The 27061-nt window shown below is 35.6% G+C and overlaps 1 protein-coding gene across 5 annotated transcripts in view; it reads left to right on the top strand.

Moving 5' to 3' along the window:
- Positions 1–27061, top strand: part of LOC128996254 (myocyte-specific enhancer factor 2) — a 118081-nt gene that overhangs the window by 86498 nt on the left and 4522 nt on the right. For 3 of the 5 annotated variants that reach the window (XM_054421445.1, XM_054421446.1, XM_054421448.1), the window contains 8 exons: positions 19862–20029; positions 20504–20707; positions 21381–21533; positions 22195–22330; positions 22739–22935; positions 23599–23756; positions 24502–24668; positions 26424–26554. In XM_054421445.1, the coding sequence (XP_054277420.1) occupies positions 19976–20029; positions 20504–20707; positions 21381–21533; positions 22195–22330; positions 22739–22935; positions 23599–23756; positions 24502–24668; positions 26424–26524 (1170 nt within the window). In that variant the 5' untranslated portion in view covers positions 19862–19975 and the 3' untranslated portion in view covers positions 26525–26554. Of the gene's footprint in view, positions 1–4944; positions 5082–19861; positions 20030–20503; positions 20708–21380; positions 21534–22194; positions 22331–22738; positions 22936–23598; positions 23757–24501; positions 24669–26423; positions 26555–27061 lie in introns of those variants that run through there. The other 2 variants (XM_054421447.1, XM_054421449.1) reach the window with 2 other exon arrangements.

Below are 27061 nucleotides of genomic sequence, written 5' to 3'. Positions count from 1 at the left end.
AGTCTAGGTACTTTTTTACATTCTACATAAGAACATTTAAAGGCAAACTACGATATCGGGTTTTAGCTTAAATCCATCTTTTAGTATTTGTGGTTGTAAGTTTGTATTGTGTAAAAAAGCTATGTTGAATTTTTTTCTCGAGTAGAAATAGTTATTTTCACAACGTCTTTGGGTGTATTATTTACAGGTTTACAAAAAATTGTAATAGGTAATAAACCTATGGTCTGGTATGGTATGGAATGGAAATATGGTTATAGGTTAAAAAAATATTATACCTATGAATATTTTTCCTATATGATAATGATTAACTCGTCAAGTTTTAAATGATACCATAAAAGATTTGCAGATTATTGGTATGAGATTTAAATGTATGTGTACTGCGGTAATCCTAAACAATTATTTGTTAAATTTAGCAAACTTTAACTAGACCCTAGTTTTACAGTGAAACAGCTGTAGTATTCTGTTAACAATACACGCAAGTATTCTGCATGCTCAGGATGGACAAATCGTAAACGTATTTCACTATATTAACCTATTCAAATTATCCTACTTGCGCGAAACGCTCCAGCTATTGCAATTCATTTAACGCTTGAATAAGTTAAATCTCACAAATCTCTTGAGGAATCACGTAAAACAATGTGGGAAAGTTTTATTTTCTATAAGATTATACCCAAGATAAATCCCAAAGTGATGAAATATCTTGGAATTAGTGTGTAGCAAAATTATAATAAGTTGCATTTTATGATAGTATAGATCATTTACATTTATGTTATGATTATTTTTGTGAGTGTAAAATTGTCTCGTTAAGCTATGTTTTATGTGGTGGATACTAATTTACCAAAGCAGTATTTTCACCGTTTGAGAATCGTTCTTTATTATTTTCCCTCTTGTTTTCAATATAAAAATAGTGTTTATTAGTGTTTTTTTTTATCTTTGGAAATGTCGCATCCCCGAAACGTTATTAACGTTTCATTAAGTAATCGATTTGTTGCTTTGTTATTTTGCTATAATAATAAGAAACAACGTTATCAAAATTATATAACTGTATGGGTTTTGTGGTCGAGAGACCAAGTACCTACAGTTTTTCATTTGACGTTTGGTAAAAAAACACTTTTTACCTTCCCCGTTTCAGCAAACCTAAGAACTCGTTAAATCTAATGCTATTTAAATTGGGAATCAATATATCTTATTTATGGAAATATTTTAGTGAAAATGTAACCAGAATTGGAAGTTCGCTTAGTCTGCAGGTTTGCTGCGGCGGGGGTATTTTATTATTTTTATGTTTCATACCCTAAAAAATCCCAAACAAGTCTTATCTCAATTTCTGTCCGTCTGTTTGTCTGTAATTTTGTCTGTGACGCCAAATTCCAATTTACGCTGTCTACTTCGAGAAAACTGGACTACCGATCAAGATTCAAATCGTTTTATTGTATTCACTGGATTGGTGAGAGTGTCTTTAGCCATGGTCTCACTACTTAAAAAAAACTTTCAAACCCCCAATGTTGTGCAATTTTTGTTACATTTTCTCCCAATACTACATCCGTAATTTATTAAATACCCCATCCGAAGAGAATACGTCATCTATGAAATAACAAACAGTTGTTTTGAGATTCTCGTTTTCTAGCAGTCACTGATATGTTTACAAGTGTTGTTTACAAATACTGCAACCATTTCCTGTCACGTGTTGTACGTAAAGATTTAATTAAAATATAACTACTACTAATAACTAATATAAAAACCTAAAAACTAAGGTAAGATGATAAGCCGACCAATCAACTGGTGTTGAGAGTGGAGGGGCGAGCATTAATTGCGCCAAGTGACCTGAGTCAGGTATTATGAGTCGGGTATTACTGAATTGCGTCAACTACTCCAGGACACGATACGTTTCTCAACTGCTCCAAGTGGCGGCCCTCTTTGACTGTATAATTGTGTAGGTTAGGATGACACGTAAACCAGTGCACTCCTTCTGCCGGCAACTCACCCCTACCTGGTTTGGAGTTGGCGCAATTAAGGAACATTTTTGGGGCCCTTTGAGTACTTGGCGCAATTAAGGTACTTTTTTGTGCAATTATCAGGACCGAGTGGAAGGGATTGTGACTCGCAATTTAAGTATATCGCGCTGAGATTACTAAGAATTGTAAGCTTTTGTTTTTGTTACACGCTAAAGACAGGAAGTGTCAGTCAGCTGAGTGAGAGGGATGACTTGCTATCTCTCTCTTCCACCCCCACCCCCTCCACAGGTCCTTGACCCCCTATGACGCCCTTGACGTAGACGAGCGTGCTTTCCCCAATTCCATTCCGCTCGTTTCCCCAACACGTTAATACTGAAGGGGTTTTCACCTGGGAAATTTATTATGTGTCAAGTATTGGTGTTTTTGCACCATTCTATATTGTTTTTGAGGTTGAGTTTTCGATACTGTAAATGAACCAAGGATTGTTTAGTTCGATTTTGTAGCTACTCTGTAGAACAATCGTAGCAATACCCACTTCATTTAAGCTTTAATTGGCAAAGGTAGAAAGCCTTACAGTTCACATTTGGTAACAAAAACAAGTAACTTTGTTAAAAACAAGTAAATTAAAAATTAAAACAAAAAATTGAAAGTTAAAATAATTGTAAAATAACATAGGAATGTATAAAGATGAACATAAGTTTGCTTTTTAGTTAATATTAAATTATGTGTTGTGTTCTTTATGTATTAATGTTAAACAATTAACAATTAATTTAGCATAGCTTTCAAGTAAACTCTATGGACATAAGATGTTCATCTGCTGGATATCACTTTTTGAATTCAGTATCCAAAAGTCAATTTCTAACACTCACCAGAAAAATTTATGCAAAATTTAGATTTTTGTAAATACTTAAATACTTTTTCGCCACAATAGTTCATATAGATCTCTAAAATTGTGTTTAGAGATAAAAATTACCCTGTATACATATGCAATTAATTGTACAGCAGTTTTATTGGTGATCAAAAGTAGAAATTAGTGACGAATGAAATATGCAACAATATTTAAACTAAGTATAAGGACATGACGAATCATTACAATTATCATAAGCAAATCTGTCTTATTCTTTCCAATATGTATAAGTAAAGCTGTCTTGTTCTTTCCAATATGTATGAATAAAGCTGTCTTGTTCTTTCCAATATGTATAAGTAAAGCTGCCTTGTTCTTTCCAACACTGTATAAGCAAAGCTGTCTTTTTCTTTCCAATATAAGCAAAGCTGTCTTTTTCTTTCCAATATAAGCAAAGCTGCCTTGTTCTTTCCAATATAAGCAAAGCTGCCTTGTTCTTTCCAATATAAGCAAATCTATCTTATTCTTTCCAAAATGTATAAGCAAAGCTGCCTTGTTCTTTCCAATATAAGCAAAGCTGTCTTGTGCTTACCAATATAAGGAAAGCTGTCCTTTTTCTTTCCAATATAAATTACTTACGATACTACATAATAGTTTGTCTTGCCTTTATCGTAGCTTAAAATGTATGCTTCATAATTAAATTTTGACACTGAAGTTGACAACCCATCAATTTGGTTTAGTTGTAGCCAATTCTTTACTGAAACTATTGATCATAATAGAATGAGCTTCTCTGAGAGTTTATTTCTACAATATGTAAGCTATATTTTCACTTTTAGATTTTAAAACTATACTAGAAAAGATATATTAATTACTCTTTCATTGTGGTGTGATTAAAAAATTCTGTGTATAAGGGAAATTGTATTTTACATCAGCTGGCATTGTTTAGTTCGTTCAACTATACAAAGCTATTTTTATTTTTTATCCGGACAAAATTGTTTTATGGAATAGAATGTATTCTCGATGTTAGCCTATAGTTAAAAACGGCTTGCATTCTTTTAGATTCAACTTCAGTTTGTGTTCTAACTCAAAATATATATTACTCAATAATTTCTCCTTCAGAAAACTAATTACGTTTTACTCACCCGCTTCAATAGCAGCAATAGTTTAACTGTAACTTTGGAGACCTGTATTTATACTCACAGAACAAACAAGACTTTATACTACAGTCATAAAAGACAGTTGATTTGTAAATTAAACAATTACGTTATACCATTGACTAAGGAAATATAAGTATATATAAGACTATATAATATATAAATATAAAAAAATATATATAAATATAAGACTTGTAATTCTCCTTAGTCAATGGTTATATCCTCGAATTGCACGATAAGCAAAGCTGCCTTGTTCTTTCCAATACTGTATAAGCAAAGCTGTCTTTTCTTTCCAATACTGTATAAGCAAAGCTGCCTTGTTCTTTCCAATACTGTATAAGCAAAGCTGTCTTTTCTTTCCAACATAAGCAAAGCTGCCTTGTACAGGACCTTATTGTTGTGCCTTGTAAGGTATGCCTGTGTTTTTGGCTTAAACATTCCCCATATCCCATCAAATAGATAGACATTAAAAAGTTCCATGAACATTTGATGATATGTTTCAATATAATACTTTGAGGGGTATTTAGTTTTCGTTTCAATTCTGATTTATTAGTTAGTAAATGGCTATAAAAAAATGTAGTTTGTATTCCATTTCATAGACAACCAATACTTATATCCTCGCCCTATAAAAATGCGAATCAATAAAAAGTGTTAATAGTGAGAAGGTACACCAGGCTAATTCTTTGTATGCCTATCCATGTTTTTGTACAATATATTTTATATGGTCATCGGTAACCATCCTCAACATATCGAAAACAAATATTTATACTAACAATGAAAGAGAGTCAACAATATTAAAAATCCCCTTTAATACTGTACTGACAAAACCCATCAGTCCGAATACCACGAATCCTCTCGAATGATGAATGAAATCACAGTAAAAAAGTACTAAGCTAGTTACAGTGGTTAGGTGTAGGTAGACACTCGTTGTGCAACGACAGGGTAGCTCGCGTCTGATTGGTCGAGCGCTCGTGACGTCAGCAGAGTGTATCGACCAATGGCGGCGCTCCATTCAACCTCTACCCACCAGTCCCGTTTGTGACGCTCAACTGTTAGTTTCTGTTTCTGTTTGTGGTTAGGGAGTCCAACTCCGTCATGACCCGACTCAACGTTTTTTGATATCTGCTAAAGGTACGGATTTCACCAGTTTTACAGTTTTTGTGTTGTCGTGTGAACCCTGTGAGTTCTGCGGAGTCTTCGTTAGTGTTAGTTTTACCTTGAGGTATGTTTTGTTTTATTTTATTTGTTGTGGGTTTCACGTAGACTCGTCCGAGGGGCCTCCGATATTGATCCGTTTTCAACTTTCTTGTTGCCATGTGAACTTTGAAACGTCAGAGATTTACTCGTGATAACAACCACTCTAAGGGTTGCTTTTGATGGTTTCAAAACTAATGTAGCTATTACACGTATTTTTGACAAAAGGTGGATGGTTATCGAATATTTTTTTAGATATATGATTTAATAATATAATATAAATTGCTCAAAGATGACTAAGCCACTAAAAATGTAAGAATGTAAGCGGTTTTCAAATTTCATTTTATCCACCAATGACACCCGCCACCCACCCCCCATGACAGCTGTTTTTGACAGCCACCCACAACAGCTGAGCACAGTCGCAATGGATTAGTTGTTGCGCCCTGATAAAGGCAATTAAGCAATTGGCTTTATTAATTAATTTCAGTGTGATGTTTTTGCAGTAAAACTTTGCTAGCAATGTTTCTCTTGTTTAATAACGAATTATTTACATGGTAGGCCTATAATGTACTCCATTTTAGCGAATTTCCCTATAGGGAAGTAGCTATTACCGTAGGTCTCATGGTAAGACTTAGGCCCGGGACCGATTTACTTTTTCATTTTAATGTCCCCAGAGGCCAAAAACACCATTCGTTCAAATTTTTATATATGTATATATATATATATAGGTATATATATATATATATTTATATATATATGTATATATATATATAGGTATATATATATATAGATTTATATATATGTGTCCGTGAACACGATAACTTGAGTAATTTTTATCCGATTTTGATGAAATTTGGTTTGAAGGCGTAAGGCGGGACAAACTTGAATGAGTTCGCGATTCAGCATGATCGGACCATGGGAACAGGGTTTTATGGGGGGTTTTATGGGGTAAAAATTGGTTTTTCTCACTTTTTACCCTCAAAACACAAAATTTCCCAATTTTTCTCTAAACCTTCTTAAAGAGCTTAAAAAAACAAACAATTCAGTATATCAAAGTGTTTTTGTACGGTTATTGGTTACGGAGAAATCTAAAAAAATTTTAAATTTAAAATTCCCATGTTATTCTTATGGAGAATATTGTAAAATGTTGTAGTTTGCTTGTTTATGGATATATTTTGATCAATCTTGGCAAATTTATTTATTTTATAGTAAGCTATCAATATTTTACTAAAAACACACTACTTTATTAGTTTCCTTGTAGCAGCAAACCTAGGTACTCGTTAAACCTAATGTTATTTAAATAGATCAATTGAAAATCAATTCGGCCAAATGGAAATTCGCGTAGACGGCAGGTTTGCTGCGGCGGGGGTATTTACAATGAATACAGTACGGGATATACAAAATATTTTGCAAAGAAAAAACATACAATGCTAAAGCCAGATAAAATTTTCCAAGTTTAACCTGTATTGTTCTATATTTCTTGTAATTAAGTAAAATACTAAGTTTGACTTGAAAGAGTTCCTACATCATTAATTTGAGATTTATGAAACCTATAGAAACAAATCGTTACAATGAAATGTAAATAAAAACTGTAAATGGCCAAGACATTGAAAGACACGAGTAGCAAATACATAATGTGATGTTAAAAATTGGACATACATTACATTAATAAACGTACTTATTAATAAACGCACGTTGTATTTGGAGATAAGTTTAACTCCATAGTTAAAGGATTACTTTTGACTATTAATCAAATAGTCAATGGTATTACAGTTTCAAGGAATAAGCTACGCACTATACAAATAATAACCTTTTTATGTGTTTAAAACCTAGTTCCACGGTATGGTTTTTAGTATCAACTTTCAAATACGTCTCAGCCTTAGGTGTTGAGTGAAAAATAAAAATAAGAAAGAGTCTGTAGTATATGGTATGAAAATATCCATAAAATGTGTTAGTTAGCACTTCATGTACGCTAGTTATTTTTTCAGTAGATGTCTCTGCATTACGTACATTTTGCAAAGTTTGATGACCATGACGTCATTTAAATAGTTGGTCAGTCACTTGTATTCAGGCAAAATTATTGACCTAAACGTCGTGCGTATTGCAATACCTTGCATAACGAATTAGGGATTTCCAAGTATCTTTGTAAACTCTACAGCTCTGGCAATGCTGCACTGTACTGGAATTTATGTACAGAATGTGTATGTGTGTAATGTATCTTGGACCTTACCAAGGATGCACTATTAACCAGCTCGGCTGGCTAATCTTTTTTGTAACTTATTTATAGGGAGTGGGTGTTTATAATTATGTTTAAGATCACTAACTCTATTCCGAATTTTGCAACTACAGTATATAGTAAATTCATCCTAACATAGCTTTAAAGGTTTTCCAGAATTATTGTGTTTCAGCTGGTGCTGTGGTTTGTTTATCAGTAGTTGGCCGCAAAACATTCGTGGTCTAACCACAACTAAAATAATTATTCCATTGTTCTCTGTGTGAAAATGTGGTTTGTGTGTTTCATCGATAGTTTTACATACCTGGTTTATATTGTTGTACATTAATTTCAACGTTGTTGAAATACAATACAATGTTTCCTAAGAGTAATGCAATACTTTGGGATATTGCCTTCTCTTTATTAAGTTTCAGTGAAGATTATAAACAACATAGATTAGATACACACAAATAAATAAATATTATCACTATCGTCGTTTTGTAATAGTGTATTTTACTGTGTTAAACAATTTGTTGGCATAACCCGGTTAGTCCTTACCTTATTTATTTCAAGGTACATCCACATTTTTACGTGCCCAATGAAGTACAAAGACTCAGGATGGATAATTGTAAACATTTACAAGGAACAGCAGGGAAAGTTGAGTATAGATGCTAGTACATGAAAGAAAAAAAAATATTAACTTAGGAATACAGTTAAAAATTTGTACTAATTAAAATTCGTAAGTTTCTAATTATTTTGTCATTTTCATTGCAACACTTCAAATGGCCGTGGTTTTGTAACTCACTCCTGCATATATTTAACGATTTATTTATTGTTTTAGAGAAACTTTTGCAGTAGAAAATTATTGCGAATTCCTTACGTTGGTATTTACTGTTACACGAGTTAGTTGTCTTCCTTTTGGCAAGTTTTTATAACTCCAGACACGTCCTATAATATCCACACCATTCCTAAGATTAAAAAAATGTTTCATCAGTATTGTATGCAGTTCATTTAGAACTTGTTTTGTTAAAATTTAACATATGTACCTTTACGAAAAAGCAGTAATTGATTACAAGTCTACTAATCTATAAGAGATTTGAATCTTTTGACAAACCGTTCGTTAAGACACAGTATTGAGATGGGTTATAACGGATCGATGCTATGTATTAACAGTTAATATTTTTTTATCGTTTTCTTACCAATTACAAAATGAGGGGAAGGAGTTGAGAGATAATACAATATATGTGCAATGATGTTAAATCTTTTTAACGAAGGTTATTAGACGCAGAATATGATCATTTTCATGCTTGATATCGGTCGACAAATATGCTGGTTAATGTATTTAAACAAATGATGTTCCTATTCTATTAGATATGAAATAATCTAACTTCTGCAAGGGAATATTTTAGTCAAAATCGAATGAATGTTCCATGTAAATGAATATTCGCTTAGTCAGAAGGTTTGATACATTAGAGTGGTGGTTATACATAATTATGGCTAGGAAATCAAAATGTACATTCATTTTTAAGCTCGAGTCCACACACAGACCACTGAGGTCCATATAAATGATTTTAGACTCATTTCCATACAGAACTTTATCATCGGAGGAAGCAGTGAGATTTTAATTTTTCATTATTTTGTTTATTAATATTATAAATCAATTTAATGTGGTTATTTTAGTAACTAAATGAATGTAATACTTCTTTAACTAATCTTAAGAAGTTTCGTACTAAAAAGCGCTCTCCGTCATCTATACGATTATATTCCTTCGAAGATCGAGCTGGTCTAGTGGTAGAGTGCGGGACGTCGGTACCGGGTTCGAATCCCGCCAAACCACCAAGGGATTATCCAAGTGATGAAGCCGCAACCCCTAGTTATAGCCTGAAGTAATGGGAAAAACCATCCTGGGATAGAGTATCGCCTTTTTACATTTATTTGAGAAGATAATAATAATTGCATTTGAGAATCATTACTTGTATTTATGAAAATATCGAGTGTAAATTAGATTAGTCAGTTTGAGAATGTATTACTTGAGAAATCGTTTACTTCGTTTGAGGATGACAATTAGGACGTTTAATTTAAAAAGTACAGATTATGAACTTGGAGTTTTATCATGATAAAATTACAAGTTCTCGAATACAGTACATTTAACCATTTCTTAAATTGATTTTGTTTTTTAATTAATTTAATGCCCTCTCAAATACAACTGACTGTTCTCAACTTCATTTGATGTTTCCTGAATATATATTTGACTGATCTCAAATACAGTGCTGAAACAAACGTAACTGTTTCTTAAATAAAATTGGAAAATGACTAAATTCTAGTGTCCTAGGACACAAAAATATCAAATTATATTCCTTACAAATTAAATAACGTATCACTAATATTCATCTCTGTGTCTACTATATGGTCTACTGCTGTATGTGAGTGTGTGTGTTGGGGGGAGGCTGTGCGGGAGATCATATGTTTGGTCCAGGTGTGTGTTGGTATAACGTCACATGTGCTGTTACTCACCACGTGGTGTTTTTTTTTGTCCCCCCTCCCCCCTCCCCCAACACATAACCCCACACCGCTATCTTCCCACACGGGGAACGTTATGCCCATGTCTCGGGGAATTTGAATTTACAAATTATCCCAGGGACGTTTAGACCCTTTGACTTGAGATTTTGACTGAGATTTAGGGTCCGGATCAGGAATTAAGAAATATATCGATTTGTTATTTTAAGTTTGAATTTATCTATTTGTATCCATCAGCAATGGGGGTTGTACCAATTTGTTTAGAGTTTAGTGATCCGTAACATACCGAAGTAGCCTATATCAAAACTATTCGGGCAGTTTTCACGAAAATACATTTACGCCATACTACACTGTTTTAACGAACTTCCCACGCAAGTATTTAGTCCAGAAAACAGCTGTTTGCCGCCAGCTTAATCAAATGGGGTTTCATTGCGTACTACTGTTATGCAATGAGTTTTACCGGACACCAATCAGCTGATTATACTGTATTTCGGTGGCAATGAGTGGTTTGGTTGTAGATAAAAACATAACCTCGCTTAGAGGTTATGACTAGTGATTTTTAGTCCTTTAGTTGGTGGTAATATATAAGGATTTGTAGAGATTTAGTAGTATGGCGTAAACTATCGTACGTAACTCGTCCAAAATGTGTTTACCGGACTCGTATGGTAATCCCGTACTCGACTTCGTCTTGCACGGGAACGACCACACTCGTCCGGTAAACACTTATTTTCAGGACTAGTAACGTAATATACTATTGTTCGTTATTTTATGGGCTTTTATGGGAAAAAAGATAATTAAAAATATAAATTTATCAAATTTGGTCGAAATCGAACCACAGATATAGTCTGTAGCTCTGTACACATCCACTCACACAAAGACATCACTTGGAAAACCACTTTTGGGTTCAGGGAAACCCCCCAAAACTCTCCCATTTTGACGAAAATGCCACATATCTACATAGTCTATATATATATATATATATATCTGTAGACTATGCGGATAGAAAGAAAGTGAAAAACTAAATTTAATATTCCTTTTGTATTGTCATGGGGAATAAATGAACTCCTGTAGGACCTAGTTTGATCAAATTTAGCAAATTGGTTTATTTTATACTACTAAGCCACTAACATTTCAATATAAAACTATTATGTACCTACGCTAATTTAATATTCAATTAAATAGTGCACATATAATGTTCACTGTGTAGTGTATTTTTATTACTAAACTAGCTGTAACCCGCGGGCTTTGCCCCGTTTAACTTCTTAATTTTCAAGATTATCTCGTTCTCATGGCTCAATCACGTCCTGGTTGAAGTTTGTTCGCTACGCTCACTCACCTTTAGGTTGGAGCTCGTTCGCTGCGCTCACTTGCCTTCAGGTTAGCTCGTTCGCTACAATAACTCGCCTCCAGATTGAAGTTCGTTTGCTACGCTCACTCACCTTTTGGTTGCAAATTAGCTGTTGTCATAAATGTAAAAGAAATAATAGTGCTGCACCCTGTTGGTAATCCTTGTAACTTTAATGCTATTGAACATCATAAAACAGAACCAACTTGTTTAGTTGAAACAGCTGTTAAGATTAAATAATTCCATTTCTCATAAGGTTAACATGGGAAAATCCAGAGCCACTGGGGTGGAGCCCGAAAGGATTTTTGAAATAAGAATATGTCTATATGTTAATCGGGAATGTGAGCTATCATCATGCGAAATTTCAGCCCAATCCGACCAGTATTTTTCGCGTTCACTTGTCACAAACATACATCCATACATCCATACATCTATACATCTAAACTTTCTCATTTATAATATTATTAGTAGGATAACTTCACATAAACATAAATAAAAACAACATCAAAGAATCAACTGATCAGCTGGATTAAAAATAGGGACAGTCTTTGGAGATATGTATCAAAAACTCACTTTATTACCTTCCCTGTAGCAGAAAACCTAAGTACTCATTACAATTATTTGAATATAAAATATATAATGACAAAAGTAGATATTTTACTGAGAACTCAACCAGGTAAAAGGAAATTCGGTGTCTGCAGGATTGCTGCGGCGGGGTTATTGTCATTTCGGTTCATTTTACGCCCCGATATCCTTATTGAAACTACTTACTTAGACTTTGTGTGGGTTGCACAACCAAGTATCTGTAGTGTCCTTAAGGAGACAAAGGAGAAGGAGTTGTCTCCACAGCAATATATTTAATCCCCGCCGGACTACGGAGAGCAACACAGAATCTTGTCCCACGAGTGTTTATAAATATGGTTGACATTTATAATACAAACACTACTGTATGCTATGACTGGTGTATTGTGGGTTCTTTGGTTTGGTGTGTTTTACATACGTTTCTTCAAAAATGTTCGTGGTTATACCTAAAATTCCTCAGTCGTGAGTTTCTGTTCGCGAAGTTCGCACTACAGGCAAAGACTGAATGTGTGGTAGGTTCGAAATTTTTTGCAATGTAAGTGTATTTAGAAATCTGTTGACTTTTTCTCTTTCTCGGCGGAGGCATAAAATTACAGATTTTCAATTCAATCACTTAATCAATTAATTACTAATAGTTTAGGAACGTAGACTTAGACGTGCGGGTGCCTACGAGTGAAATCTGATTTAGATAACCTTACCTAACGTACAACTTCAAACTTACCTAATTTTATAACCCACCCACTAAACTAACCTTACCTTACTAGTAGATTTTTTTTTCCACTTTCAAAAATCGTATTTCCCTGATACTACTAGTCTCACAAGTCTCACTACCCAAAGAAATGAGTAATATTTATGACTCTCCTTTTAACCTAACCTCTTAACCTTAACTAGCATAACCACTCGCCAAACCTAACAAAACACGATCCAAGCTATTCATCTAGCTGCACTTATGAGGGAACGCGAGCTCTCTCTCTTTCTCTCCCACTCTTGACCCATCTTCCCTCTTTTGTTGGCCCTACCACATTCGAAACGGATAAGTCAAATTTTGGACCGTACTTAGAAAAAAACAAAAGTCATTCTAACCTAACTCCAGTCCGTTTCCCGCCTTTTTAGACACGCCCCCTAATACCCAAATATCGTATCTCCCCCCTTCAAGTGCGGTCGGCACAATGTGCAACGTTGCCCTCTAGCTTGAACATTTGGATGTTGATTAGTTTTTTGACTCTTATAATGTTTGATTTGATTTTGAAAAAAATTGTGACGTTTTGTTTACATTAGATAGAAAGAGAAAGGGCAACTAAACCTGATGCTAAATTTGGCTAAGAGACGTTCGACCTGTAACTTGGTAACTAGGGGGGAGTGCGTGGGTAGTCTCTCTCTCTCTCTCTCTCCCCCCCCCCCTTTTCCTCTTTACCCTCCCCCTACCCACGTGTAACATAGAGCTCAGCTTCTCAAAGTTGCCGATATCGACGCACTCTTCTCTCGACCTGTCAAAGGACTCAGTGATTTCCACGCTTGGCTTACAGTTAAGGGTGGAATGTTCGCCCTTTGATTGCATGGTCGTGAACAAGAAGTTCGAAATTAAATTTTTTCCCTAATTTTAGAACTTGTTTGGGATAGGATTTTTATTTGGAGTCGAATGGGCTGAGTTACTCGTCTTCTTGTGTTCTTGCTGTTTGTCATGGTGAATTTAAAATTGTGAATTTGTGTCAGTTGAAAATAAAATATTTCTATGAATTAAACCTCTTACGATTTTATAAGGCATTTTAGACACAGTGGTTCATGCAGTTCAATTTCTCTATACAGTATTGACACAAAAAGGAATGGTTTTGTAGCCAGTGATCTACGATCGTGTTAAGACATAGAGATGTGTAACGCCAAGCAAACGTGGGCCAGGCAGTAGTGGTGTTAATTCCTAATTAGGAGCATTGTATGGTGATGTGCTAATGAAACGTGAACTAACGTATTAGGCTGTATGAAAGTAAACACCTTGGGAAACCAGAAAACATTATACAGAAGTGTTGTGGCCAAGTAAAAGCGAAGTCAGCAGTAGGTGCAATGTCATGCTTTGACAGAAACTACATAAGTAGTGGTGAGGTTAAGTGAACGTGGAAGAAGTAGTAGACAGTTGTCGAGGTACTAACAAATAGTATAAAATAGTAGTGTGTCCAGGTAAAACGGAACTAGCAATGAAGAGCCATCTTGCGTCATCTAAATAGATAGTATACAGTAGAGACGTGGCCAAGTAGACGTGAAAGAAGCAGTAAACAGTAGTGGTGTATCCAAGTAAAAAGGTAGCAATAGGAAGAGGCGCCATCTTGCGGCAGCTAAACACATATTATACAGTAGATGTGTGGCCAAATAAACGTGGACTAAGCTATAGGCAGTTGTCGAGGCAGAACAAATAGTATACAATAGTGGTGTATCCAAAGGGAAATAGCAATGAAGATACGCCATCTTGCGGCAGTTTGACAAATAGTATACACTATACAGTAGAGGTGTGGCCAAGTAAACGTGGACTCAGCAGTAGACAGTGACGCCAAGACGAAGCAACCAGCAACACATAGGTGTAGCTCGATTGCCGTACTAGCGCCGTCGCATTTCTGTCCAGTTCTATGGAACTTAATCGCTGAAGTTATTTGTTTTAATATATTAATTGTTGATATTTTTAATACGTGAAATTAGTGGTTATAAATTTAATTGTCGCAGTAAAGGTCTATAGTTAATTTCATTCAAGAAATGTCTTAAATGTTTTCTCCTACAAGTAATAATACTTATTTTTCTCTAATTGGTTCTCATTCTTTTTGTATCCGACAGCTAATTATATTTTGTACACCACAAAATATATTCAGTACGATGATTTTTCCTGGTAATCTATCGACTTATGGGTTTAAAAGCTTGAACTCAATGTACTCAAAATGCGTTATTGCAATTTGTAGAATATATTATAATCACCAACTAATTAAGCATATTTTGAACTTGGTACATCCATCAACCACAATTATTTTCGAAATCTACTTTGCTTGGACGCACGCTTTCTGATATTTCAAAGCTCGAAATAGGCATACCTACGATTCAATACGATATATAACGAAACTTGAACCTAAAAACACACTTGACAAAGATGTATTAATTAGTTTTATTAGTTAAAAATATTCCTTTAAATCGTTCTCATTATTTACTTTCCTTCTTCCTCACTCTTAATTTTCTTTCTTGCTCCATTTCATGCCTGTGATCTGTATATATGGGTACCAACTGGGCATAATGAGTGATTAAAATAAAGGTTCATTAAAGGAACTACTTATTGCCGAACACACGTTTTTCAGCCAGGTAAATAAAAGTAGACTAACATACAGATTTTCACTAAGCAGGTGACCAAAGCCAGTCTCGTCAACCTAACAAAAAATTAGACTCTAGACACCGAAAACGTGTCCAGTTCGTGCGAAATGCTTTTAAAGTGCCAAAATATTAACCAACTGTTGTGCTTGAACATTGTTTTATGGTAGTCAAAGAGGGATACGTGCTATTTTAAGACTCGTGTTTTCTCTCAAAATCGTGCTCAGACTTAGCGAGTGGGCAAAAAGTTGTCCAACTCGTGCTCGCCGCATCTTGGTTGGACGGCGTTGGACGTGTATCGATCCCCATAACGGGGTCGCCCTATGACCGTGGTGGCTCTCAAACATCCTTGTACTGAACTCACAGGTAGACACAATCAGCTGATTTACCTGTGGAAATTGTGTTCTCCATAGAGAAGTGGTTTTGCGTTAAAGATATATGTATAATAATGCATTCTACAAGCTTTTTCACATACCTGACTTAGTTTTGTGTTGTTTTGTTGCCAGATTTTACCCTTTATAAGGTTTTCAAATTTGTCATGTTTGTGTAATAATGCCGTGACCTAGTCCTTTAGAACCCACATTTAACTAATACGTGAGAACGTTAGTTATGAATAAAATAAAGGCTCTTAGAGACGAATTATCACTGCTTTAAGGGCCCCCTCCACTAAAGATCACCCGATTAAAATTACATAGACCTTGGTTTGCTTGCTTTTGAACCAGAATTAAGAAAATACAAATATTATAAAAATATTCATTACCAAACATAGGTTTTGTCACAAACTGTTAACCTTACGGTTTAATAAATTAATATATATTTTCAGTTTTGTTCCATAATTTTTGGATTAATATTGTGTGAGCGATGTTATTTTAACGTAAAAAACTAGCCATTCTTCGCAATTATTAAAACTGTAAAAATTGTTCTTCTATTGCCAGAAAATTGTTAAATTAGGGTTTTGCATGGCAGATGTCTGTTTGTTGATAGTAGTATTTGTTCTTATCAGAACTTACTGACACAGTAAGTTCAGTTAAGTGATGTTTAATTTTTGTTTGTTCATCTTATCACATTGATCATCAAGTGTAATATGCAATGAGACTGATATTACCGTTACCTTTGTATACCAATCCCCAAGGCCTTATCTCATTTATCAACAAGTATAATATGCGGTAAGACGGGGATTACTGTTACCATTGTATACCAATCCCTTAAGGCTTTATCTTATCACATTGATCATCAAGTATAATATGCGATAAGATTGTGATTACCGTCACCTTAATATACCAATTTTAAAGCACTCGATTATCAGTGATAGCAAGTATTCCAGGTAAGAATACACTTTTATTTATCACCTACCAATCGTCAGTTTCATTAGCAGCAAGTACAACTTAAACTTGTGACTACAATGATGATTACAAATCTACTTTATTTGACAAATAAGAATACGGAATTAGGCTGTACACATTTCACTATCAATTGCCCAGTCCAGCTTGAGTCACAAAAATATACGCGGTCAAAATATTAGAATACATCACTATGCGCATAGATACAATACAAATGACTTTACAAATACACATGATGAAGATACTCTTGTGAGTTGCCCTTCAAGATGACCTTATCAGCAGGTAAGATATTATGCGGTCGTTATCAGTAGTAACAATGTGGCGAGATGTTATGCGGTTAGCGCTATCGATCGAGAGCCAAGGTCTTTATGTGGCCTTGACACTGCGACGGTTCCCAGAACCACCCCTTTCAATTGATGATTCATCCATTTCTTATGCACACGTGTTTTTGTTTGTTTGAATTCAAACATTCATATGATGTAGTTTCAGTTTCGTAGAAAAGAATTTAATTTGTTTGTTTGTGAATGATTTTACTTGCTCTATGATATAACCACTTCTCTCGTCTTCCACTCTATTTGTTCTCCTCTCTCTACTCATTTTAACAAATAACCCACCCCAATTTTTGACTAAAATGTATATGTTTATCGGTTAACTCGGTAGCTGAGTGGTTTTACTGGTCGCCCAAAAATCAGAAGTTCGCTAGTTCGACCCCGAGAAATTATGAGCTTGGTGGCTCTATGGTTTGAAACTTAACTAGTTGTTTTTTAATGGATGTGCTTTTAGTAAATAGCACTGACTAAAGAAACAGATTTCTATATTACAAGGCGTCAGCTTATATTCTACACTCATTATCATTTATATTCTCTTAGAATCGTGTTGAAATGCGAATAAAGGGTATTTATGATTTTCCTATAATATAACCACGCTTATTTAAGTTTGTACGCAATTATTCGCAAAAAAAATTGTGTAGGTTTTAAAAAAATAACACTCAATTCAGACAAACTTCACACCAAAAATTAAGTAAGTTACCACTTTACACCCGTGAAGAGGTAACCTAACAACACAACCTTCTTTAAAATGTTATAAAACTCATTTTTTGTCAAAGTTCATAAAACACTTAGTAAAACGTTGGACTCAATACACAGCTATTACACTGGTAAAATAACTCTTCTATGTACTCTCTATGTTTCATAGAAGATTTTGACGATTTAAACCCTAAAGTAAATTTAATGATACGCTTTTAGCAAAATTTTAAATAATGATTGAAAGTTTAAGCCTCCCTTAAGTCAATTTGTGTAGGCTATATTCCTAGAAGTACTGTATGTGTGTAAATACGTATTGACACAAATATTTTCAATGTCAGTGATTATGTAGTCAGTAATATTGAAAGTCAGTAGCTTTTTGATGGTTCGAGACTGGACCCAGCTGTCCCTGATTATTGGGCTTAAATTAATGATTATAAAATTTTGTTATCAAAGTTCTTTAAACGCATGATTACAGTCCGTACCCTAAAAATACAACTATGTGCTTTTAATAGAAGAAATTGTCGAGTTCCAATATAAAACAAAATTTGGTCACATTTTTAAAGCTCAGTATCACACTGTAGTTTCCAAAGGGACAGTTTTCACAGCACATCGTGTGCTTGTAACATGGGTAGGCAGACTTTAGTCAGTGGACTTCAGTGACACTGTGTAGGCTGTAGGATGAGGATACGTTGCCAAGCGACTGTCTCTGACTGACGTCAGCACCAAGGGGGGTCGTACCCCCCCCCCCCCGGGGGTCACACCTCCGCTGACCCCTACCCCCTACCTGCCCCAGTAGCAACCTCCATTCACTTAAACACTTGAAAATGCTCTCCTCGTGCCTCTATTTCCTACCTGTTTTCCTGGATCAGAGTAGGCATATTAACAGTGTAAAACTATTTTGTGTCAATTTGAAACATTATTTAAATTACATTTTGTAAATGTAATGTTCGTGATTATTTTTATTGATATTTTTTATACCCACATATAGTTTATACCAAAATATAATTTATTTAAACTATGTGTGGGTATACAAAAAATATAAAAGTTAATGTGTTCAAACAATACTTGTGGGCTCCTCTGGCTGGGTAGCTGAGTGGTTAAAGTTCTCGCCTGACAGTCAAAAGGTCACCAGTTCGATGCTGAGAAAAGTCAGTAGCTTTTTGATGGTTCGAAACTGGACCCAGCTGTCCCTGATCATTAGGCTTTAAAATAATGATCCGGAGTGATGAAACAGACGATCTTAGTCAGTAAAGCTACACATATCATCTCACACCATTCTAAACTCATCCTTCACGACTAATATTTGAGTTAAATACACATCTACGTTCCGATCTTATTTGATAAAGATGTTTCCCTGATGTAGAGCAATCTATATGATCTGTACAGATTATTAAAGAACTCTTGCTGCTGAAACATTACCATTTCGTTACTAATTTGGGTTTACCTTATATGATTTGTAAAAAGTACCCTTTGTTATATTCACTGTGTCATTTATGTACTAATCATATTATTGATACACCTCTTTCGACATTATTTGTCTGAGTCTTGAGTGAAGATGGTTGAAAAATGGAAGTTTATTTATACCTTAAGCATTGAGGTTGGTAGGTTATACAGTGTATTAAGTTGTTGTTGGTAAGTTGAAACAGGAATGATAGACAAACCTTGTAACTATCACATGGTTAATGATTGGTCTTTGATGGGTCTCCCTTCTTGATCACTCAGCTGTTGTAATAGGAAAACTGGACTCTACGGCTTAGCACCTTGAATTTACCTTCATGAAAAGATCTTTTAACTCTCTCCCATAGTATATGGAAAAAGTATTTTTGTCAACAATTTTTAGTTTGAGATTTGGGTGGAAATATCTGTTTTGGGCCCCCTGAACCCCAAAAAGTGGTTTTCGAAGTGGTGTGTGTGTGTGTGTATGTGTACTGAGCTACGTACTGCATAATGTGGTTAATTTTTTATACAAATCGGTATGTTTAGGTACCATGGTGTTTTTTATTTTGGAAATAGTGATTTGAATGGTGATTAACTGAAATCCCGGATTTGTAGAAAACAGCTTCACCGATTTTAATTAAAATTTGCATTATAACTGTCCTTTTTAATGCTCAACAAAATGGTAACATCCCCAATGCTGTAAAAATTAGTGTTAAACAGCTATTGTAACTTTTGTGATTTTTACTCATAAAATACCATAGCTACTCCCACCGCTTTCCCATGATAAGGGTTGTTGACAAGCTGATGGGAGAAAGTATGCGTCAGATTTCTAATACCATTTAATTGTTAATCTTTTAATTATTTATGTTAGATTTTTAGTTTGTTGTTTAGTCTTGACTAACATTACTGTATGTCTGTTGCAGATCTGTCGCGTTAGCCGCACAGTTTAGTCGCCCCGCCGCGCCGAGCCAGCCGCCAGAATTGCCACCCGTCACGGAAACATATTGGGGAGTCCGGGGGCCACCGTCTCACCCGCCATGGGTCGCAAGAAAATACAGATATCTCGGATCACCGATGAGCGCAACCGTCAGGTAAACTCATCTAATAGTGTGAAAAAAACATTGCCAGTAATCATTTTTACCTTTTATTTTGATAATACCTATATCTATGAGAGTAGGAGACATCACTTTCCTATGGTAAAGTTGGAGGTAGCATTAAAATTAAAATTGTTTAACTGAGCAACTGATAGAGTATGTCAGCCACCAATATCTGTTCTGTCATATTCGCCAATTTCACAAACTAGCCAAACTGTAATGAAAACTGAAAGCAATCTAAAGTATTTTTTTCAAAAATATATTTCCCATAATTTTTTTTTATATTTGCAGTGTTATATTAGATTTAAAAATTTGAAGGTTAAACTCTGCTAAACAGACAAAAATGTGTACCCTCATATTTTACTTCTAGGTTCATTGGAGCTTAACTGCTCACCTTTTTGTTTCTAGCATCTGTACATTCGCCGATCTCTTAAGTTTGTTCAAATTCCTCACGATAAATCTTTATTGCAGGTGACTTTCAACAAGCGCAAGTTCGGCGTGATGAAGAAAGCTTACGAGCTGAGCGTGCTTTGCGACTGTGAGATAGCACTTATCATATTCAGCAGCAGCAACAAGTTGTATCAGTACGCGTCTACTGACATGGACAAAGTCTTGCTCAAATACACGGAATATAATGAACCCCACGAGAGCCTGACCAACAAGAACATCATTGAGGTGAGTGCCGTAGTAGACTAGAACACCTTGGGCACTTGTGAAATAGTAACATATTAGACAATGTTGTAGACCCTTTACATTATAGGAATTATTCGTAGTGTTTATGTGTGTGTTTTGTCATATTTCTCATCTTATGAAGAAAAAAATTCAAATTGTTGAAGTTGTTGGTTGTAACTCAAAAAAAGTAAAAGTAGTAGAATTCCTAATTTAAGGTGTAACCAAGAACTAACCCAATTCTAACTTAAGCTGCCCAACATAGATGGGTTTCCCTCGTCTATGTCAGAAACAGATCCAAACTTAATCTAAGGTGTGCTCTGGCTAGATAGACAATACCTTAGATTGCTCAGCCATTGATTGGATCTAATGGTCTACAACTCTAATTGTTCTTGTGAACTTGAAGCCCAAGCATCTATTGCTTAAACTAAGCACCAAAGGGTGTGTTAGCATCATAGTTCGGTAGTTAGTTAATAGTTTATGAAAATATTTAGAGCTCTTTTCTTTTAGTAATCATTTTTAATTTTTATTTTTCCTTTCTTAAATTCCTCCTTGTTTAAATTTACAGTTGATGTGCAATTATGAACGTTTTTAACCCAACCAGAGACACCCAGCAATATATTCTGTGCATTAAACCTTTGTTAATTCTATTTAATATTTATTGCTCCATGCATTTTAGGCACTCAACAAGAAGGAACACAAGAACGGAGCGTGCAGTCCGGACAGTCCTGAGGGAGACACGGAGTACCAGCTGACTCCCCGGACTGAGGCTAAGTACAACAAAATAGACGAGGAGTTCCAGATTATGATGCAGCGGACAGCGACTAACAGGGTAAGACTACTACTTGTACAACCAAATGTCAGTGAAAACTAGTTAAGTGTTGGTATTATAAGAATTTATTGGAATAGTTCTTTTTGCCAGTGGGGACCTTCAGTCCCTGAGGTCCCAGGTTCAAATCTTGGCAATCCCAAATGGGTTTGGCTTCTTGATAATGCCCCCGATCCTCTAGGCCTAACCTTAATGTGTAAAACGATTTCGGACAAGAGCCTCGTATCCTAGGTTGTGAAGGTTGCCAGAAAAATTAACGGATAAATTTTTGGAGAGTATCAGTTAGGTACGAGGGGACCGGGGTAGGTTCAAAACATGTTTTAGAAACTAAATGAATAATGCAATAACCCTTTATCTTTTCAAAAATTATGTTTCTTAAGACAGTTATTAGGTGAATAAAAATACTAATTTACAACAAATAAAACTTGTTTATTTTAGACAAAATCGTGCCATCACACGTATTTAAAATGGCAGTTTCAGCAACTGTATAAATTGATAAATTGACATTAAGACCAAGCATCCAAAAGACATTAGGACCTCCAAAACATCCCTTAACCCATAAGTATTTTCTTGCGCTTACCAAACATTACCAAGAGTGGCATTACAGAACCTAGATAATTTTGGACCAATTGGAGCGCACCTTCAATTTAATCTATCTTTGCAGGTTGGACAGACGAGTTACTCTCTGCCAGTGACAGTCCCGGTCGGTTACAATGACTCGTCCCTGCTACAGTCATCGCCTCACATGGGTCAAACCTCGTCTGTCAGTCCTAGACCTTCCTCTTCTGATGCCGATTCTGGTCAGTACTGTATGTTATTATTGTGATATTTTTTTATAGTTGAGTTGTATTGTGTGTATTCTCTCATTACTTTTTTATCCTGAAAGTACACAACGTAATGTTTTAAGACAGGAATGTTTTATATTGACTTGTTGTTATGAAAATATGAGATAATTTTATTTCAGTTATCATTTAGTTTTCTTTCCAATGTGTAATTTGATCATTCAAAAAGTATGCGATCAATTTATCAAAGAAAAAGACTTAAGCTGTGTAAAAAGATTTCAAACTGATAAAATAACAAAATTGGTTAAAACCTCGTAAATTTACAACATGAATTTTTTTCATACCCCGCCCATAAAAAAATTGTCTTAACTATATTTCCTTTGAATAATTATATTGTATTTTGTATATCATTCTTCTATTTTACAGTCTACCCTCCTGGAAACATGCTAGAGATGAGTAATGGATATCCTCCGTCAGCGTCGCCGGGTTTGGGTGGCTCACCCTCACCCGGTCCACCCACACACCAGCTACACAAGCCTCCGGGACAGATGCCCCCAAAACACTCGTCACCAGCACCTCCCCGCACCAACCTCAGGGTGGTTATACCCAATCCCCACGAAGAGGTGAGTTCACATCTATAAGTTGCCTTGAAACCTTCGCTGGGTTTTAATTTCACGTGAGATGCATACCTGATGCCATTGTCACACGGGGCCATCAATAATTGAATGATGTGCAAAAAATTCTTAAGTCACATTTATGAGTAATGATATAAGAGTTCATTATGTTTGGTTTAACTTTAACAGGGTGTCTACCTGAGTTTTGTCACAGAAAATTTCAGTGACTTTAGGGGGGGGGGGGGAGCAGACAAGGCAAACAACAAAAACGCACAAACTTTGGTACTGATAAAACGTTTTGAGCTGGTTGACTTCTCCCAAAATATATATTCACCCACACTGATTCTAATATAAATTTAATCATAGTTAGCTAGACCTGATTTTTACCCTTGATTTTTGGTACCTTAAAATGAAAATCAGTTACTTTTCTGTGACTTCTGTAACCACATAGTAAAGTCAGTTATTTTTGTGACTGATAGACACCCTGTAATATATCTGGTATATCATAAATGATTTTTGTAACAAATTCAAATATACTAAGGGAGTTAGACATATCAGCCCCTCATTAAACTTTTGTTTGGCCTAGAGTTGGTTGCAAATGAGATATTTTTAATATTTGCTCCGAAATGTAACAGCTCCAGTGCAATATGCTAACCAACTTGATTGTTACAGGCTACGGGGGTGGGGACGTCTTCGCTCAACACACCCGTCGTCGCTCTACAGACACCTCTCGGCTCATACCCTGGACTGTTCACGGACCTTACCACATCGGACATGGGACTGGCTTCAGCTCTCAATTGGACCACATCTAGCCTAGCAGCACATTCTAGGTGAGACATTCGGCTGTTTGTGTAATTTATAAGAGCGCAGTAGCATGAGAATTATATATGGGCATTTTGATTGTGTCTTCACACTTTGCAACCCATCGAACCACCAAAAATATCGTGAAATCTTTGGACGTTCTCCCTAAGTCAGGTGGATTACTGGGATTGTATTCTAGAAAGGCTAGAACATTCTTAACTGAAGCTGTAGATCCAAACCATAGTTTGTGCAAGCTTTGGAGAGTGAATGACAATGTCGAGCTTTGTGATGGTAAGATAATCATGCGCCACTGTGGTGAGTGAAAAGACATTAGTATAGACTTACCAACACAAGTAGACTTCTCATCCCATTTATCTAAATCTTCTTATGTCTAGTTCATTTTGGTGATATTGGGTGTTGAGACAATTGTTGCTTCTATTATTTTAGGGTTAATTTTATGAATTCTTTTGTTATATCTAGGAGGCAAGTCATTGTTTCATCATTAGATTGTTTTATTTGGCTAAACAATGTTTTGAATAACTTAAATAACAAGAAACTAATAATTATAAACAAAAATAAGATCGCAGCGGCACTGGACGGAACAATGAAATTATTGTCTTCAGTTAAGAATGACAAATCTACTATGGGAGTATGTTTAGTGACATTATTCTACTTAATACCAACTACTCTTTAATGAAAAAAGTGTTTTCTGTACGGAGGGTAGTCTGCTTTACCTCCTTTGTTTACTATCTTAACACCTTTTGTTTGTCGCAGCGGGTTGCCGCACCTGGGAGTGAGTAGTTCGCCTCCGCCCAGTTCGCCCTCGCCACGCGCTGTGAGGATCAAGAGCGAGCCGATCTCACCTCCGCGCGACCACAGCATGCAACACCACCTGCCTCACCCGCTGTCCTCTCACCCTCATACGCATCACTTACAGACAGGTAAACATACAGCAAACTGTAAACTGAACTACAGTATACCTATGCTAAAATGCATACTGTGTAGGATAGTCTTTCCTAACCTGTGTTACGCAGAGGCCACTGTTGTACGGTGTGTTCATGGCCAATTACAAACTGTGTAGTTAACAAGATGTTAGAACAAAAACAAGACTAACACATTATTGTGTTAGTTGAACACAGTAGGTATACACTTAGTAGCTTACTTCGGTGCTCTAGAGTCATTAGGAAATTTAAGCTCCTGCGTTTAGAGCTCAGAACTTCAGGTATTCAACTGTAGAAACCTAACCTTCTTTAGAATTTAAATAGTAAATGTGACCTTCTCGAGTTTCATTTGTAGTTGAAAACAGGAATAATTAGTTTGGTTAGCAAAACAACAAATAACATAAATATACTATCCACTAGCTGGGTATTTACTCAGGGGAGGTATAGAAGAGGCTACGATGACAGCTGAGGGCTTCTTATTAGCTGAGGGAACGCCATTACCGTAACAAAACGGTCGATAGCCATCGGCTTCGGTGGTCTAATGGTTAGCGTGCCGGGCTGATATACTGTAGGTCCCGGGTTCGAATCCCGCCGGTGGCATTAACTTTTTGTCCAAGATTTTTTTATTTTCTGCAAGTTTGGTTGGTTTGGTTTGGTTATTACAGTTTAATTTTATTATTAAGTCATTATAAAATTTTAATTGAGCAATTTCTAGTTTTATTTTATAAACAGAATTATTTTTCCGATTACTATAAACTTTTGTTATATTATTTCTTTATCAGCAAGTTTAGTTAGTTCGGTTAGGTTATGATAGTTTAATTTTATAATTAAAAATTAATAAAATTGAATTTTAGGCATTTATAATTTTATTTTATGAACAGAACTATTTTTGCGATTAGTAAACCTTCATTGCCAAAGTGCTCTCTACTACAGCGCTGTTCACGGAGGAATTTTGAACTAAATGCCTCATTTGTACCTCCCCTAAGTCAGACCCCACTAGCTGTACCCGCGGGCTTGGCCCCGTTTAACTTCATAAGTGAGCTCGTTCGCATGGCTCAATCACGTCCTGGTTGAAGTTCGTTCGCTACGCTCACCCACCTTTTGGCTGCAAATTAGCTGTTGTCATAAATAAAAAAAAATAATAGTGCTGCGCCCTGTTGGTAATCCTTGTAACTTTAATGCTATTGAACATCATAAAACAGAACCAACTTGTTTAATTGAAGCAGCTGTTAAGATTCATTAATTCAATTTAAATATGAGTACTCATAAGGTTAACATGGGAAACTCCAGAGCCACTGGCGCGGAGCCCGAAAGCCCGATCAGAATAAAAACTACTTAGTTTTTCTATTTAATGCCCAAAGAATCGGTGTACCGAATTTCAGCCTCCTAGGTAAATGGGAAGTGGGAGAATTATTGATGAGTGAGTCAGTGAGGGCTTTGCCTTTTATATATATAGAAGATCATTAGGCATTATCTAGGCTAAGTTGTACTGATTTTATTTATTTATTTTTTTATATACTTCATAGCTACATTGGCATTTTTTACTTTATTTTGCAAGAGAATGGTGAAAACCTTTTAGCTGCAACTAAAATTAACTACACTAGCTTAATAACATATTTTGTATGTATGGAAGTGGAAACTCAAGCCTAAACGGTCATTCACTCACTGGTGCTTTCATCCTACTAAGGAGAATTAAATACAGCTGGTGTCTACTTGAGTATACAAAGTTAGAGTCCAGTAAGATTTAGGTGTCAGGTGTGTTGACAGGTCCGATGGGCAGTTCACCGGGAGACCCTAGACATGACTATGACAACGGACCAGTCAGCAAGAGACCAAGAGACTCCTGGGCTACATAGCCACTACACCCCTCCCTGCTCTCTACCTCAGTAAGTATCAATTACAATAACAATAAAGATTTATTTCTCCCAAAGTAATACAATCAATTACAATATAATTACTAGGATCTAAAATATTAATTTCAAGTTAAGGACATCAATTTACTTTTCCTCCAAACTTAACCACTGAGAAGTAAGGTACAGAGGAAACTCGCTTATCACGATTGTGCGCTTTCAGCTCAAGTATGTTGTGCCGGAAATATACTTGTGACAAGCTAGGAAGAGCCCAAGCGGTGAGTATTGCTCGGAAATTCCTATCACATAGGGTCTTCCTCCACCGAGAGCATTGTAGTACATGAGGGTGAGGGGTGTTAGACTTTGCCCTGGACATCACTTAAGTGCACCATTGGGTGTTCCCTTTCTACCTTACTTCTCTGTGCCTCATTTTAGACAAGTTTTGGAGAATTTAAAAATCAAGCTTCAAGCTTGTGAAAGTAGTCTAACAACAGAAGGTAGTCTTTTTGGAATTTCTAGCTCCTTTAGTCGTAGTCTTGAGAT

The sequence above is a fragment of the Macrosteles quadrilineatus genome, unplaced genomic scaffold, assembly GCF_028750875.1.
Source record: "Macrosteles quadrilineatus isolate MER2022 unplaced genomic scaffold, UCM_ALF_1.0 Scaffold_6__1_contigs__length_79288215, whole genome shotgun sequence".
NCBI lineage: Eukaryota > Metazoa > Arthropoda > Insecta > Hemiptera > Cicadellidae > Macrosteles > Macrosteles quadrilineatus.
The sequence above is the reverse complement of the archived record's forward strand: the minus strand, read 5'-3'. Positions and strand labels throughout refer to the sequence as shown.